The sequence below is a fragment of the Macaca mulatta genome, chromosome X (assembly GCF_049350105.2).
Source record: "Macaca mulatta isolate MMU2019108-1 chromosome X, T2T-MMU8v2.0, whole genome shotgun sequence".
Lineage (NCBI taxonomy): Eukaryota > Metazoa > Chordata > Mammalia > Primates > Cercopithecidae > Macaca > Macaca mulatta.
This window is the reverse complement of record NC_133426.1, coordinates 2,656,169-2,673,850: the sequence shown is the minus strand read 5'-3', so window position 1 is coordinate 2,673,850 and position 17,682 is coordinate 2,656,169. Positions and strand designations below refer to the sequence as shown.

The 17,682-nt window shown below is 40.0% G+C and overlaps 1 protein-coding gene across 3 annotated transcripts in view; it reads right to left on the bottom strand.

Annotated features, from left to right (window-relative positions):
* Positions 1–17,682, bottom strand: part of ARSF (arylsulfatase F) — an 80,266-nt gene that overhangs the window by 41,764 nt on the left and 20,820 nt on the right. For 2 of the 3 annotated variants that reach the window (XM_015126895.3, XM_028842199.2), the window contains exons 2-3: positions 5,388–5,459; positions 1,432–1,581 (exon numbers count right to left, since the gene is read on the bottom strand). In XM_015126895.3, the coding sequence (XP_014982381.3) occupies positions 1,432–1,581; positions 5,388–5,459 (222 nt within the window). Of the gene's footprint in view, positions 1–1,431; positions 1,582–5,387; positions 5,460–6,498; positions 6,709–17,682 lie in introns of those variants that run through there. The other variant, XM_028842200.2, reaches the window with a different exon arrangement.

The window sequence follows — 17,682 nt, the reverse complement described above, 5'->3', positions numbered from 1 at the left end:
ATATAAATATATATTCATAAATATGTATAAATTTATGAATTTATGAAGAAGGAAATCCCATAATTTTCAACAACACAGATGAATTCATAAATATGTATAAGGTTATGAATATATTTATATATTATGAATATGAATATATATTTATAATATATTTTATATATTAATATATATTTACAATACATACTATATATTATTAATATATTTACAATATATACTATATATTAATATATATTAATAATATATACTATATATTATTTATATATATTAATATATACTATATATTATTTATATATTAATAATATATACTATATATTATTTATATATATTAATAATATATACTATATATTATTTATATATTAATAATATATACTATATATAGTATATATTATTTATATATTAATAATATATACTTTTATATATTATGAATATGTATGAATATATATTTGTTTTATATAAATATTTACATAAATTTATAAATATATAAATATTTATTATTTTATATAAATAAATATTTTACACATATTTATTTAAATATACTTCTATAAAATATACAAATATGTGTTTATATTTACTTAAATACATTTATATATAAATGTGTATAAATTTATTTAAATACATTTGTATGAAAATGAATATATATTCATAAACATACAAATATGTATCTATTCATGTATATATGAATAACATATTCATATATATTTGTAATATATTATATACTCATATATTATAAATCTATTCATAAATGTTTATATATTGAATATACATTCATATATTCATAAAAGATTGATATATAATATAATAAATGTATGATATATATTTTATGTTATAGAATATATTCATATATGAAATATATCACATATATTTATAATTATATTTATGTGTTTATGTCTACAATGTACATGTATATACAATCATCATGCTTCATAATAGACTGCATGATAGAGGGTAGTTGTGTGTTAGGTACTATTCTAAGTTCTTCACACATATAAACTCAGGGGTATAAAGTCTTCTCTGCATTAGACAAATAAGAAAACTAAGACACAGAGAGGTTCAGCGACTTCTCCAAGACTTCAGAGCTAGTAAATGCAGAGCCAGGACTCGGGTCCGGACAGCCATGCTTTTACTATGACTATCCCGGTTAATGCTAGAGACGCTGGATGAGCTGATTACCCTGATCTGATCACTATACATTGTATGTATCCCAATCTCACTGTGTACCCCGTGAAGATGGACAATTATTATTTCTTAAGTTTAAAAACTGAATGAGATTCAAATTAAAAGTATTAAAAATGTAATTGTAAAACTATTAAATAATCTAAATAATTTAAAACTATCAAATTTGGTTTTGCATATAGATGCAGTCGTATAATTTATCAGCCTGCGGAACCTGAATGACTGATGAATGTATGACTCGCCATGAAACCGCCTTACCTGATGGTGTCATTGCCATAGCAGCCCAGATCTCCAATACCCAGGTCATCAACCATGATCAGGACAATATTAGGCTTGTCGTCATGCACCCTGTGTGCCTGGCACGTGTTCAAGAATGTGCACACCAAAGACATGAAGACCAAGGGGCTCCTGGAAAGCAAGCGGGGATTTTATTGGTATCAGGCTTCTCTGGGTGGATTCAGGATCCACCTCCCAACACAACACAACAGGGGTCTTTGGCGATCACGTGGATCTCCCAGACGTCTACCTAAGCTCAAGAGTGTCTCTCTCCAAGCACCAAGCACTGCTGCTGAATGGTAGCAGAAGTGCCCAAAGGAATGCTCTCTTGGCTTCTCACTTTGCATAAACTAAGGCTAAAACAACAGATGTTAACGTGGATGCAGTGAAAAGGGAACCCTTTTACACTGCTAATGGGGATGTACTACCGCTGTGGAAAACAGTATGGAGATTCCTTAAAGAACTAAAAGTAGATCTACCATTTGATCCAGCAATCCCACTCCTGGGTATCTACCCAGAGGAAAAGAAGGCATTATATATAAAAGACACTCGAAGCTGGGTGTGGTGGCTCACACCTGTAATCTCAGCACTTTGGGAGGCCGAGGCGGGTGGATCACCTGAGGTCAGGAGTTTGAGACCAGCCTGGTCAACATGGTGAAACTCTGTCTCTACTGAAAGTACTAAAATTAGCCAGGGGAGGTTTCAGTGAGCCAAGGTTGCACCACTGCCCTCCAGCCTGGGTGACAGACCGAGGCTCCATCTCAGAAAAAAGAAAAATCAAAAACAAAAAAACCCCACAAAAAACAACAACAACAACAAAAACAAAGACACTTGCACATACATGTTTATAGCAGCACAATTTGCAGTTGCAAAAATGTGGAACCAACCCAAATACCCATCAATCAATGAGTGGATAAAGAAAATGTGATGTATAGAGATACATATCTATAGATTTTATGCAAAGTGAGAAGCCAAGAGAGCATTCCTTTGGGCACTTCTGCTGCCATTCAGCAGCAGTACTTGGTGCTTGGAGAGAGACACTCTTGATCTATAGATATCTATATATACCACATTTTCTTTATCTATATAGATCTATAGATATCTATCCATATCACATTTTCACATACATATACATACACACACACCATGGAATACTACTCAGCCATAAAAAGGAATAAAATAATATCATTTGCAGCAACCTAGATGGAGTTGGAGACAATTATTCTAAGTAAAGTAACTCAGGAATGGAAAACTAAATGTTGTATGTTCTCACTCGTAAGTGGCAACTAAGCTATGAGGATACAAAGACATAAGAATGACGCAATGGACTTTGGGGACTCAGGGAAAGGGTGGGAGGGGAGTGAGGGATAAAAGACCACACATTGGGTACAGTGTACACTGCTCGGGGGATGGGTGCATCAAAATCTCACAAATCACCACTAAATAACTTATCCATGTAATCCAACATCACCTGCTCCCCAAAAACTATTGAAATTTTTTTAAAGGCTAAAGTAGATGCCCTTCCAGGAGGGAAGTCTGAAAACATGTACTCAGAGGCAAATCATTGCAGAAGATGGAGACGATAAGACTCCTGAGGTTAACTCCCTCTTCCAGGCTCTTAACCTCATTTAAGGGACTTAAATGAGTCTCTAAGGTTAAGGGATTTAACCTTAACTTAATTCTAAAATTAGTTTTTATTCCAATGTAAGAGCATGTGGGTGTATGTGTTCCTTACAGTACTATTCACAATGGCCAAACACCTCAGTGTCCATCACTGGATGAATGGATAAAGAAAATGCGGTGCACATACACCATGGAATACTATTCAGCCTTAAAAAAAGAATGAAATTCTGTCATATATGACAACGTAGATGAACCTGGAGGTCATTATGCTAAGGAAAATAAGCTTGGCACAGAAACACCAATACCACATGATCTCACTTGTCTGTGGAATCTCAAAAAGTTGATCTCATAGAAGGAAAGGGTAGAATGATGCCCGCTAGGAGCTGGGGGACCAGTGGGGGGCTTGGGGAGATGTTGGTCGAAGGATAAAAAATTTCAATTTAACAGGAGAAATAAGTTCAAAGAATCTATTATACTTGTGTTGACTATAGTTAATAAGAATGTATTTTAGAGTTGAAAATTACTGATAAAATCTACTCAAAGTATTCTCATCACAAATAGGTAAGTGGATGAGGTACCTTGTATTAGCATAATTGAGCCATTCCAAAATACAGGCATATTTCAAAACATCAAGTTGTACACCGTAAATCTACACAATGTTTATATGTCAGTTTTTTTGACTCAAGGGACAATAAAAAAAGAAAAAGAAATTTAAAAAAGAAAAAAAGAAAAATGAATTTAAATAAAGAAACAAAAAATAAAAATAAAATATTCATAAATATCATTACTCCAAATTTTTAAAAAGTCAGGCTGCAGTGGCTCACACCTGTAATCCCAGCTTTTTGGGAGGCTGAGGCAAGAGAATCAGTTAGTCACCAGCTTGGGCAACATAGTGAGACCCCATCCCTACAAAATATATAAAAATGAGCTGGGTGTGGTGGTGCATGCCTATAGTCCCAGCTATTCTGGAGGCTGAGGTGGGAGGATTGCTTGAGCTCAGGAGTTCAAGGCTGCAGTGAAGTGAGATCGTGCCACTGTACTCCAGCCTGGGCTACAGAACGAGACCCTCAAAAGAAAAAAAAGTGTGGGGATAGCAGCTTTTGTTGGAGAAAAGAAAACAAGCAAAAAATATATAGGTAAATAAAATAAGGAATTACCAAGTAAAGGAAAAGTGGAAGTTGGGGGAAGAACTGAAATGAAGAAAAGAAAGAAATGTGGAATCTGAGGATCACTTGAGTCCACTTCATGGTTTTGCTCAGTCCCAGCTGAGGTCATATTTTCTTAAGGAAACACATGACGCTCTTCTCAGCATATCCCTACTCAGTTATCAGGTAATGAATATTGGACATGTGGATTATTGATTCAATCCCTATCTCATCTCTATATAATGTTTCAAAACCCACTTCAAATATCTCCTCTGAGAGGAAAAATACAAACAGGAGTTCATCCCTATTGGCTCTCAGAGTCCTTTGTAAATACTCTGAAACAATGATAGCCACAGAAGTTTACAATTTTTTTTTTTTTTTGCTTTATGCGAACATCTCCTTGAAGATTGAGAACGTCTTGCAGGCAAAAGCTACATGCTCAGGACTGTGGGCCAAATTCCCAAAGTTACAGAAATGCTTTTCATCTGTGCAAAGTTAGTTGAATTGTTTTATCACCCCCTGTTTTTACAATGCTTTAAAATCATATATACGGTTGGGCACAATGGTGACTCACACCTGTAATCCCAGCACTTTGGGAGGCTGAGGCGGGAGGATTCCTTGAGCCCAGGAGTTCAAGACCAACTTGGGCAACATAATGATAACCTGTCTCTACAAAAAATAAAAATAAAAAATTAGCTGGGCATGGCGATAAGCACCTGAGGTCCCAGCTACTCTGGAGACTGAGTCTGGAGGATCACTTGAGCCCGGGAGTTGAAGGTTTCAGTGAGCTATGACTGCACCACTGTAGTCTACCCTGGGTGACAGCAAAACCCTGTGAAACCCCGTCTCTAAAATAAATAAAAATAAACATAAACTCATATGTATCTGTTGGAAATTTACAGTTTGTATTTATATCAATTGCCTAACTCTCTCCTACCTTTTTTTAAAAGTCACACACTTACTAAGTTGAGAGAATGAACTTAGTCATCTTATGGCCAGTCATATAAAGACAGCATGTTGACTCATAGTAGGTTACAAGAAAAGAAAAAGAAAAAAGAAGAAAAAGACAGATGATATTAAATGCCTCCATCCGTAAGGCTGAATTCACAAATACACAGAATTATACATTAGATTCAATGTGCTCACAATGTATTATGCAGCTTTACCTACCTGGGCCTCATTGTGCAGCTCGGAGAACCTTCTTGCTGTCTTTGGCAGAAGACACAGACAGGATTAAAAAGACTAAAAAAAAAAAAAAAAACAAGTATCATTCATGTGTCAGTTAAATTAGTTCCCAGCATGAAATTCTCACTAGAGACATGGGAGCCGTATCCATAATTCCAACATTTTAAAATTGATTTTCCGAGGTCACTACTACACGAATCCTGAACTCTCAATGAGTTCATTATTTTGACCTTTTTTTTTTTTTTTTTTTTTTAGATGGAGTCTCGTCTCGTCCTGTCACCTAGGCTGGAGTGCAGTGGTGCGATCTCGGCTCACTGCAACCTCTGCCTCCCTGGTTCAAGCCATTCTCCTGCCTCAGCCTCCTGAGTAACTGGGATTACAGGCGTGCACCACCACGCCCAGCTAATTTTTGTATTTTTAGTAGAGATGGAGTTTCACTGTGTTGGCCAGGCTGGTCTCGAACTCCTGACCTCAAGTGCTCTGCTCATCTTTTGGCCCATTTTTAAAAGAACTCCTGCTGCCCCAAGTCCCGGGGCTCTTGGCTGAATTGTCTCGGTGGAAAAACCTACCCTGAAACATGCTGGCACAAGAGAATTGTCTCAGTGTCCTGCCAAGCCTACAAGTTTAGACTCAGAAAGCCTCTGTGTCCTGAATAAGGAAAGGGGCAATTAATCAAAATGAGCTGCCTCTTTTTTCACTGCATTAATGCAAATGCAGAAACCACTGAATGACTAATGGTTGTATTTAATTGGCAGTGGCGGGGGCGGGGGGGGGTGGGTGTTTAGGACTAAGGGATATGACAGCCAAATGCATTACAGTGAAAGAAAAGCCCGTCTGTAGTCTGCAAGTTACTACCCATATTTGTACCTTAAAATAACACTAAGGACAAAATACAAACTCATTCCTCCTTAAATTCATTTTGCTTCAAAGCATGGATACTCTGGTCACATACTACACACACTACATACACACACACACACACACACACACACGCACACTCACACACACGATCTTGGTTAAGAAAGAAAAAGAAGGAGAGGGAGGGAGGGAAGAAAGAAGAAAGGGTATGAGAGTAACAGAAAGGAGAGAAACTTACCCACACTAAAATTGGCTTGGAATCAATTTCTCAATGCCTAAGCTGATCCATTGAGTTTCAGAGTACAATAGGTCAAAGGATCTTTCGACTCTGCCCTTTTCAACGAGAGGTTATAAAACAAAAAAAGGCTGAGAAAATGTGTCCAAACAAACCTCCCCCATCTCACCTATCAGCCGTCTTGTCTCTCTAATGTCTGGGAACAGAACAAACAGGCTGTTCTGCAAAGGCTTGGCCTCTTCTGGCAGCTGCCTCGAATCATTGCCAAAGCGTTAGCCGCTCCATCTCACCTCCCTCTGCCATGGGAGGGCTGGTCCATGCTAGGCTCACCCAGATGGTTCATCTTAATTATGTGCAAATGAGGCAATCTGCACCCCACATTTGCAACTCCTACTACACATCCAGGAAAAGAAAAGAAAAACAACAGCACACCGACAACAAAACATCACATTCAGCGACACACCTACAGCCTTTCTTGCTAACGCTGAATGTTCTTATATGTGATGACCACCAAAGCCATTCATCGCACCAGAATTAAGACTGGTTGTTTTGAGCCAGAGCAATCCTGTTTGATGTCCCTTGCATTGCAGTGACCTCATGGTCTATAGCAGTGCCTCAGGGACATCTGTGCTCCCAATTAAAAGTGGTGGGTGGGTGGGTGGGAGGGAAATGGAAGGTCTTCCCTCTCTTTATATCTTCATAATATTCAACAAGGTGAAGTGTGGGAAATAATTTGGAAGATGGTAGGTGTACTGTTCATCCACACCCTGCCCCAAATGGATGGCTATTATATTAAACAACACAGATGCAAAGCCAGATAGTAACTCTCCCAGCATTTTAAATAAAGAGTTGAAAATATCAGAGGGCATACATAACCCTCTCCCGACAAAACACCATTTTGCGAGATGGAACACTCCATTAAACATGCTATTGTATGATTCCATAAACTCTAGAAACCGGGTGGGTTTTTTTGTTTTTTGTGTTTGTTTGTTTGTTTTGAGACTGGGTCTCTCTCTGTTACCCAGGCTGGAGTAAAATGATGGTGATCACAGCTCACTGCCGCCTCAACTTCCCAGGCTCAAGTGATCCTCCTGCCTCAGCCTCCCGAATAGCTGGGACTACAGGCACCCACCAGTCCATGGATAATTTTTATATTTTTACATAGTCTCACTATGTTGCCCAGGCTGGTCTCAAACTCCTGGGCTCAAGCAATCCTCCCATCTTGACCTCCCAAAGTGCTGGGATTACAGGCGTGAGCCACTGCATCCAGCCTGGAAACCAGATCTTGCATCAGACCAGAGATGCTGATTTCTTCAGGTAAATGTACCTGGAGAGGAATTTTGAACTGGAATGGTCTGAAAACACCAAAAGTACACATGTTAAGAAGATGTGAACTTATTCCCTAGAATGAAAATTTACGTATAAAGGGCTGTGCTTTTTTTTTTTTTTTTTTTTTTGAGATAGTCTCACTCTCTTGCCCAGGCTGGAGTGCAGCAGCACAATCTCAGCTCACTAAAATCTCTGCCTCCTGGTCTTAAACGATTCTCCTGTCTCAGCCTCCTGAGGAGCTGGAATTACAGGTGCCTGCCACCATGTCTGGCTATTTTTTTTCTTCCTGATTTTATTTTATTTTATTAATTTATTTTTATTATACTTTAAGTTCTAGGGTACATGTGCACAGCATGCAGGCTCGTTACATAGGTATACATGTGCCATGCTGGCCTGCTGTATCCATCAGCCCGTCATTTACATTAGGTATATCTCCCAGTGCTATCCCTTCCCCGCCCCCCACCCAATGACAGGCCCAGTGTGTGATTTTCCCCAGCCTGTGTCCAAGTGTTCTCATTGTTCAATCCCCACCTATGAGTGAGAACATGTGGCATTTTGTTTTCTATCCTTGTGATAGTTTGCTCAGAATGATGGTTTCCAACTTCATCCATGTCCCTGCAAAGGACATGAACTCATCCTTTTTTATGGCTGCATAGTATTCCATGGTGTATATGTGCCACATTTTCTTAATCCAGTCTATCATTGATGGACTTTTGGGTTGGTTCCAAGTCTTTGCTATTGTGAATAGTGCTGCAATAAACATATGTGTGCATGTGTCTTTATAGTAGCATGATTTATAATGCTTTGGGTATGGGTATATGCCCAGTAATGGGATCGCTGGGTCAAATAGTATTGCTAGCTCTAGATCCTTGAGGAATCGCCACACTGTCTTCCACAATGGTTGAACTAGTTTATAGTCCCACCAACAGTGTAAAAGCGTTCCTATTTCTCCACATCCTCTAGGACATGTTGTTTCCTGACTTTTTAGTGATTGCCATTCTAACTGGCGTGAGATGCTATCTCACTGTGGTTTTGATTTACATTTCTCTGATGACCAGTGATGATGAGCATTTTTTCATATGTCTATTGGCTGCATAAATGTCTTCTTTTGAGAAGTGTGTGTGCATATCCTTTGCCCACTTTTCGATGGGGCTGTTTGGTTTTTTCTTGTAAATTTGTTTAAGTTCTTTGTAGATTCTGGATATTAGCCCTTTGTCAGATGGTTAGATTGCAAAGATTTCCTCCCATTCTGTAGGTTGCCTGTTCACTCTGATGGTAGTTTCTTTTGCTGTGCAGGAGCTCTTTCGTTTAATTAGATCCCATTTGTCTATTTTGGCTTTTGTTACCATTGCTTTTGGTGTTTTAGTCATGAAGTCCTTGCACATGTCTATGTCCTGAATGGTATTGCCTAGGTTTTCTTCTACGGTTTTTATGGTTTTAGGTCTAACATTTAAGTCTTTAATCCATCTTGAATTAATTTTTGTATAAGGTGTAAGGAAGGGATCCAGTTTCAGCTTTTTACACATGACTAGCCAGTTTTCCCAGCACCGTTCATTAAATAGGGAATCCTTTCCCCATTTCTTGTTTTTGTCAGGTTTGTCAAAGATCAGATGGTTGTAGATGTGTGGTGTTATTTCTGGGGCCTCTGTTCTGTTCCATTGGTCTATATCTCTGTTTGGGTACGAGTACCATGCTGTTTTGGTTACCATAGCCTTGTAGTATAGTTTGAAGTCAGGTAGCATGATGCCTCCAGCTTTGTTCTTTTGGCTTAGGATTGTCTTTGCAATTTGGGCTCTTTTTTGGTTCCATGTGAACTTTAAAGTAGTTTTTTCCAATTCTGTGAAGAAAGTCATTGGTAGCTGGATGGCGATGACATAGAATCTATAAATTGCCTTGAGCAGTATGGCCATTTTGACAATATTGATTCTTCATATCCAGTGAGCATGGAATGTTCTTCCATTTGTTTGTGCCCTCTTTTATTTCATTGAGCAGTGGTTTGTAGTTCTCCTTGGAGAGGTCCTTCACATCCCTTGCAAGTTGGATTCCTAGGTATTTTATTCTCTTTGCAGCAGTTGTGAATGGGAGTTCATTCATGATTTGGCTCTCTGTTTGTCTGTTATTGGTGTATAAAAATGCTTGTGATTTTTGCACATTGATTTTGTATCCTGAGACTTTTCTGAAGTTGCTTATCAGCTTAAGGAGATTTGGGGCTAAGACGATGGGTTTTCTAAATATCCAATCATGTCATCTGCAAACAGGGACAATTTGACTTCCTCTTTTCCTAATTGAATACCCTGTATTTCTTTCTCTTGCCTGATTGCCCTGGCCAGAACTTCCAACATTATGTTGAATAGGAGTGGTGAGAGAGGGCATCCCTGTCTTGTGCCAGTTTTCAAAGGGAATGCTTCCAGTTTTTGCCCATTCAGTATGATATTGGCTGTGGGTTTGTCATAAATCGCTCTTATTATTTTGAGATACATCCCATCAATACCTAGTTTATTGAGAGTTTTTAGCATGAAGGGCTGTTGAATTTTGTTGAAGGCCTTTTCTGCATCTATTGAGATAATCATTTGGTTTTTGTCTTTGCTTCTGTTTATATGCTGGATTATGTTTATTGATTTGCATATGTTGAACCAGTCTTGCATCCCAGGGATGAAGCCCACTTGATCATGGTGGATAAGCTTTTTGATGTGCTGCTGGATTCTGTTTGCCAGTATTTTATTGAGGATTTTTGCATTGATGTTCATCAGGGATATTGGCCTGAAATTCTCTTTTGTTGTTGTGTTTCTGCCAGGCTTTGGTATCAGGATGATGCTGGCCTCATAAAATGAGTTAGGGAGGATTCCCTCTTTTTCTATTGATTGGAATAGTTTCAGAAGGAATGGTACCCCTCCTCTTTGTACCTCTGGTAGAATTCGGCTGTGAATCCGTCTGGTCCTGGACTTTTTCTGGTTAGTAGGCTATTAATTATTGCCTCAATTTCAGAGCCTGTTATTGGTCTATTCAGAGATTCAATTTCTTCCTGGTTTTGTCTTGGGAGGGTGTATGTGTCCAGGAATCTATCCATTTCTTCTTCTAGATTTTCTAGTTTATTTGCTTAGAGGTGTTTATAGTATTCTCTGATGGTAGTTTGTATTTCTGTGGGCTTGGTGGTGATATTCCCTTTATCATTTTTTATTGCATCTATTTGATTCTTCTCTCTTTTCTTCTTTATTAGTGTTGCTAGCAGTCTATCAATTTTGTTGATCTTTTCAAAAAAACAGCTCCTGGATTCATTGATTTTTTTGAACGGTTTTTTGTGTCTCTATCTCCTTCAGTTCTGCCCTGATCTTAGTTATTTCTTGCCTTCTGCTAGCTTTTGAATTTGCTTGCTCATGCTTCTCTAGTTCTTTTCATTGTGATGTTAGGGTGTCAATTTTAGATCTTTCCTGCTTTCTCTTGTGGGCATTTAGTGCTATAAATTTCCCTCTACACACTGCTTTAAACGTGTCCCAGAGATTCTGGTATGTTGTGTCTTTGTTCTCATTGGTTTCAAAGAACATCTTTATTTCTGCCTTCATTTCGTTATTTACCCAGCAGTCATTCAGGAGCAGGTTGTTCAGTTTCCATGTAGTTGTGCAGTTTTGAGTGAGCTTCTTAATCCTGAGTTGTAATTTGATTGCACTGTTTTCTGAGAGACAGTTTGTTGTGATTTCTGTTCTTTTACATTTCCTGAGGAGTGCTTTACTTCCAACTATGTGGTCAATTTTGGAATAAGTGCGATGTGGTGCTGAGAAGAATTTGGGGTGAAGAGTTCTGTAGATGTCTATTAGGTCTACTTGGTTCAGAGCTGTGTTCAAGTCCTGGATATCCTTGTTAACCTTCTGTCTCATTGATCTGTATAATGTTGACAGTGGAGTGTTAAAGTCTCCCATTATTATTGTGTGGGAGTCTAAGTCTCTTTGTAGGTCTCTAAGGACTTGCTTTATGAATCTGGGTGCTCATGTATTGGGTGCATATATATTTAGGATAGTTAGCTCCTCTTGTTGAATTGATCCCTTTACCATTATGTAATGGCCTTCTTTGTCTCCTTTGCTCTTTGTTGGTTTAAAGTCTGTTTTATCAGAGACTAGGATTGTAACCCCTGCTCTTTTTTTGCTTTCCGTTTGCTTGATAGATCTTCCTCCATCCCTTTATTTTGAGCCATTTGTGTCTCTGCACATTAGATGGGTCTCCTGAATACAGCACACTGATGGGTCTTGACTCTTTATCGAATTTGCCAATCTGTGTCTTTTAATTGGGGCATTTAGCCTATTTACATTTAAGGTTAATGTTGTTATGTGTGAATTTGATCCTGTCATTATGATATTAGCTGGTTATTTTGCTTGTTAGTTGATGCAGTGTCTTCCTAGCATTGATGGTCTTTACAATTTGGCATGCTTTTGCAGGGGCTGATACCAGTTATTCCTTTCCATGTTTAGTGCTTCCTTCAGGAGCTCTTGTAAGGCAGGCCTGGTGGTGACAACATCTCTCAGCATTTGCTTGTCTGTAAAGGATTTTATTTCTCCTTCATTTATGAAGTTTAGTTTGGCTGGATATGAAATTCTAGATTGAAAATTCTTTTCTTTAAGAATGTTGAATATTGGCCCCCACTCTCTTCTGACTTTAGAGTTTCTGCAGAGAGATCTGCTGTTAGTCTGATGGGCTTCCCATTGTGGGTAACCCGACCTTTCTCTCTGGCTGCCCTTAACATTTTTTCCTTCATTTCAACCTTGGTGAATCTGACAATTAAGTGTCTTGGGGTTGCTATTCTTGAGGAGTATCTTTGTGGCGTTCTCTGTATTTCCTGAATTTGAATGTTGGCCTGCCTTGCTAGGTTGGGGAAGTTCTCCTGGATAATATCCTGAAGTGTTTTCCAACTTGTTTCCATTCTCCCTGTCACTTTCAGGTATACCAGTCAAATGTAGATTTGGTCTTTTCACATAGCCCCATATTTCTTGGAGGCTTTGTTCATTTCTTTTTACTCTTTTTTCTCTAAACTTCTCCTCTTGCTTTATTTCGTTATTTGATCTTCAATCACTGATGCCCTTTCTTCCACTTGATGGAATCAGCTACTGAAGCTTGTGCATGCATCACGTAGTTCTCGTGCCATGGTTTTCAGCTCCATCTGGTCATTTAAGGTCTTCTCTACACTGTTTATTCTAGTTAGCCATTCATCCAATCTTTTTTCAAGGTTTTTAGCTTCCTTGTGATGGGTTCGAACATCCTCCTTTAGCTCAGAGAAGTTTGTTATTACCAACCTTCTGAAGCCTACTTCTGTCAGCTCGTCAAAGTCATTCTCCATCCAGCTTTGTTCCATTGCTGGTGAGGAGCTGCAATCCTTTGGAGGTGAAGAGGCACTCTGGTTTTTAGAATTTTCAGCTTTTCTGCTCTGGTTTCTCCCCATCTTTGTGATTTAATCTACCTTTGGTCTTTGATGTTGGTGACCTACAGATGGAGTTTTGGTGTGGATGTTCTTTTTGTTGATGTTGATGCTATTCCTTTCTGTTTGTTAGTTTTCCTTCTGACAGTCAGGTCCCTCAGCTGCAGGTCTGTTGGAGTTTGCCGGAGGTCCACTCCACTCCAGACTCTGTTTGCCTAGGTATCACTAGTGGAGACTGCAAAACAGCAAATATTGCAGAACAGAAAATATTGCTATCCGATCTTTCCTCTGGAAGCTTTGTCCCAGAGGGGCACCTAGTTGTATGAGGTGTCAGTTGGCCCCTACTGAGAGGTGTCTCCCAGTTAGGCTACATAGGGGTCAGGGACCCACTTGAGGAGGCAGTCTGTCCGTTCTCAGAGCTCAAACACCATCCTGGGAGAACCACTGCTCTCTTCGGAGCTGTCAGACAGGGACGTTTAAGTCTGCAGAAGTTTCTGCTGCCTTTTGTTCAGCTATGCCCTGCCCCCAGAGGTGGAATCTACAGAGGCAATAGGCCTTGCTGAACTGCAGTGGGCTCTGCCCAGTTTAAGCTTCCCTGGCCACTTGTTTACCTACTCAAGCCTCAGCAATGGTGGATGCCCCTCCCCCAGCCAGGCTACTGCCTTACAATTCAATCTCAGACTGCTGTGCTAGCAGTGAGCAAGGCTCCGTGGGCGTGGGACCTGCCAAGCCAGGTGCGAGGTATAATCTCCTGGTGTGCCGATTGCTAAGACCATTGGAAAAGCTCAGTATTTAGGCAAGAGTGTCCCAATTTTCCAGGAACAGTCTGTCACGGCTTCCCTTGCCTAGGAAAGGGAAATACCCCCACCCCTTGTGCTTCCCAGGTGAGGCAATGTCCTGCCCTGTTTTGGCTTGCCCTCTGTGGGCTGCACCCACTGTCCAACCAGTCCCAATTAGATGAACCAGGTACCTCAGTTGGAAATGCAGAAATCACTAGTTTTCCGCATTGATTACTCTGGGAGCTGCAGACTGGAGCTGTTTCTATTTGGCCATCTTGGAATGGAATCCCAATTTTTGTATTTTTAGTAGAGATGGGGTTTCACCATGTTGGTCAGGCTGGTTTCAAACTCCTGGTCTCAGGTGATCCACCCACCCCGGCCTCCCAGAGTGCTGGGATTACAAGCATGAACTACCGCACCTGGCTGCATTTTCAACCCAAACAATAAAATACAAAGAATAAAAGTGTCTGTAATTCAGATTCCCATGGCAGCTCCATGACCGTCAGTTTGCAGTCCCATTGGTGAATTAGTTAAGTGACTCAAGTGATTCTGCTTTCTACAGATTCCTCTCCTTCCAGCTTCCAGGACTCTCTTGATTCATTCTGTTTCTCTGTGGAATGAGTGTTCACTTTGAGGACTTCTTTCAGAATCTCTACTTATAATCACAGAAAGGTTTTCCACCTTCATGCAACTGCTCATGGTAAAATCTTGGTTTCTAAAGAATTTACTAATCTCTTTTTGTCTTTTTCTTTTTCTTTTAGAAACAGGGTCTCATTCTATCACCCAAGCTGGAGTGCAGTGGTATGATAAGAGCTCGCTGTAGCCTCAGCCTCCTAAGCTCAAAAGATCCTCCAGTCTCAGCCTCTGGAGTGGCTGGAACTACAGGCATGCACCACTGTACCTGGGTAATTCTATTTTCTATTTTTTTGTAGAGATGAGGTCTCTATATTGCCCAGGCTAGTTTTGAACTCCTGGCCTCAAAGAATCCTCCTGCCTTGGCCTCACGAAGCACTGTGATTATAGGTGGGAGCCATCATGCCCAGCCTAGATGTACTGATCTTGATATGTTCTGCCTTTTCTGACTCCCTTTTATGTTGACAAAAACAGCAAGTAGCATGCCTGTGGTCCCAGCTACTCAGGAGACTGAGGTGAGGGATTGCTTGGGCCTAGAAGTTCTGGGCTATGGTGCGCTATGCGGATCAGGTGGCTGCACTAAGTTCAGCACCAACATGGTGACCTCCCAGGAGCAGAAGACCATCAGGCTGCCTAAGGCCAGGTGAACCACCCTAAGTCACAAATGCAGCAGGTCAAAACTCCCGTGCTAATCAGTGGTGGAATCATGCATCTGAATAGTCTCTGTACTTCAGCCTGGGCAACACAGCAAGACCCTATCTCCAAAAAAAAAAAAAAAAACAAAACAAAACAGTAACATAGCCACACTTAGCTAAATTCTAAACTATGGTTCATGCTACCTAATCAGTCGTGTCTATTTAATGCAATAATGCCATTGCACACAACAGTCATAAGAGCAGGAAAAGAAAACACTAGAACACACAATGAAAAGGAACAAACCTTTGACCAAACCAGATGTTGTTTCTTGAGTCATGTAAGTCAAAGGCAGTCCTGTTAAAGGTCATGATTTGCAATGTTCTGGTGTCCATTGAGTGGTTGTCAGGGTAGGGTGCATGTGTCTGATTTTACCCAAATTGTTCAGAAATGGCACTTGCCTGCCATCTCTGAAAGATACAGATGAATCTTAATATAGTCCTTGTACATAGCTTTTCTATGTTTTTTTTTCCAGTAGGACAAGAAATACATGGAAGACTTCATTGTCATGCTGGGTATAGTGACCCAGTGAAGATAAAGGTCCCCTAAGTAAATTGATAGCATGCGTATTTTATCAAAGTTTGCATTTCTTTCGAAGTGTAGCATCTGGCCAGGAAATATAATGTTCCCTCTTCTAGGAAATAGAGTGAAATTGTAATGAATGCAATACTTATCATTGACATGTCTATATCCCTGAAACTCTTGGAGTTCACTTTTCTCATGGGTGAAATCAAGATTGGTGAGTTATCTGTGCATAGCCTTTGATGTAAAGATAACGACACTCTCTAGCCACATTCCCTAGAAAATTTCAGCTGCCCCCTAGTAAGACGTTATGACTGTTACTCTTCAGAATTATGGGATGAAGAGGGCTCCATAAACCATCTCACTGAAATAGAATCAGAACCACCCACTCTTCTATGAGCTGAAGGGAGCTTTTAAGCAGATCACAGATGACTAAGTGTCCTGGTAATGTCAGAGTTTCTGGGGGGAAAAAAAAAAAACCCCTAATAAAGAACAAAAGTGCTCCCTGCATTTCTGATGCAGGAGATAATTCTTGCTGAAGCAAAGCAAAACAAACAAATTTTTTTGCTTCTCATTCATATAAATTTTGCTTAACAATATTCAGCTCCAAAGAAGATATGACACATGTCATTTTGCAATAAGCAATCTGCTAGGGTGTTTTTAATGAAAAAATATCCAGGGATCTATCAAATGATGGGCAACCGACTCTTTTACCCCAAAACCAAAGTTCATCTGTTCATGGAAAATTTATAAAATGCCAGCTGAGCATCTGACTTCCAGGGTAGACTCTGGAGTCACAACGAATGGAATCAGAATAGCTCCTCTCTCAGCAAAGAGGATCAGTGTCAGTCGTGGCTATTAAAAAGTGCAATAAAGTGTTACAGGCAACAAGCTGAATGTATCCTGGGTTGAAACAGACACAGGTTAGAAAGTGAAAGGAATTCTACCTAGGGTGATCAGAGGAGAATCACAGAAAAAGGTCAATGTTTTCCCGTTTTCTAATAAAGTAGTCAGCCTGTCTACAAGAAAATTGAGTGAAGCAGATTTTGTTTAAGATTTGGGTTAAAGTCAGCACTGCCTCCATCTATTTCAGGTTGGGTGGAGAGGGTCATTCTCTTTAACAAGATGTTGTTTTGATACGATCCAGTGTGTTCAATTCTTTTAAATGTCTAGACTCGACATTGAAATTAAGAATGATGCTTCCTCCGGGAGTGGTGGGCCACGCCTGGAATCCCACCACTTTGGGAGTTGAGGCAAGCAGATGGCTTGAGCCCAGGAGTTCGAGACCAGCCTGGCCAACAGGGTGAAACCCCGTCTCTACTAAAAATACAAAAATTAGCTGAGTGTGGTGGCACATGACTGTAATCCCAACTACTCGGGAGGCTGAGACAGGAGAATCACTTGAACCCGGGAGGCAGAGATTGCAGTGAGCCGAGATGACGCCACTGTGCTCCAGCCTGGGCGACAGAGGGAAACTTCATTTCCAAAAAAAAAAAAAAAAAGGAATGATGGTGCGACCCGGCGCAGTGGCTCACGCCTGTAATCTCAACACCTTGGGAGGTTGAGGCAGTCAGATTGATTGAGCCTGGGAGTTTGAGACCAGACTGGGCAACATAGTGAGACCCTGTCTCTACAAAAAATATTATACAAAAATTAGCCAGGTATGGAGGCACACACCTGTGGTCCCAGTTACTCAGGAGACTGAGGTGGGATGATCACTTCAGCTCAGGGGTTTGAGGCTGCAATGAGCTGTAATTCCGCCACTGTCTTACAGCCTGGGAAACAGCCAAATCCCATCTCAAAAAAAAATTTTTTTAATTAAAAATTTAA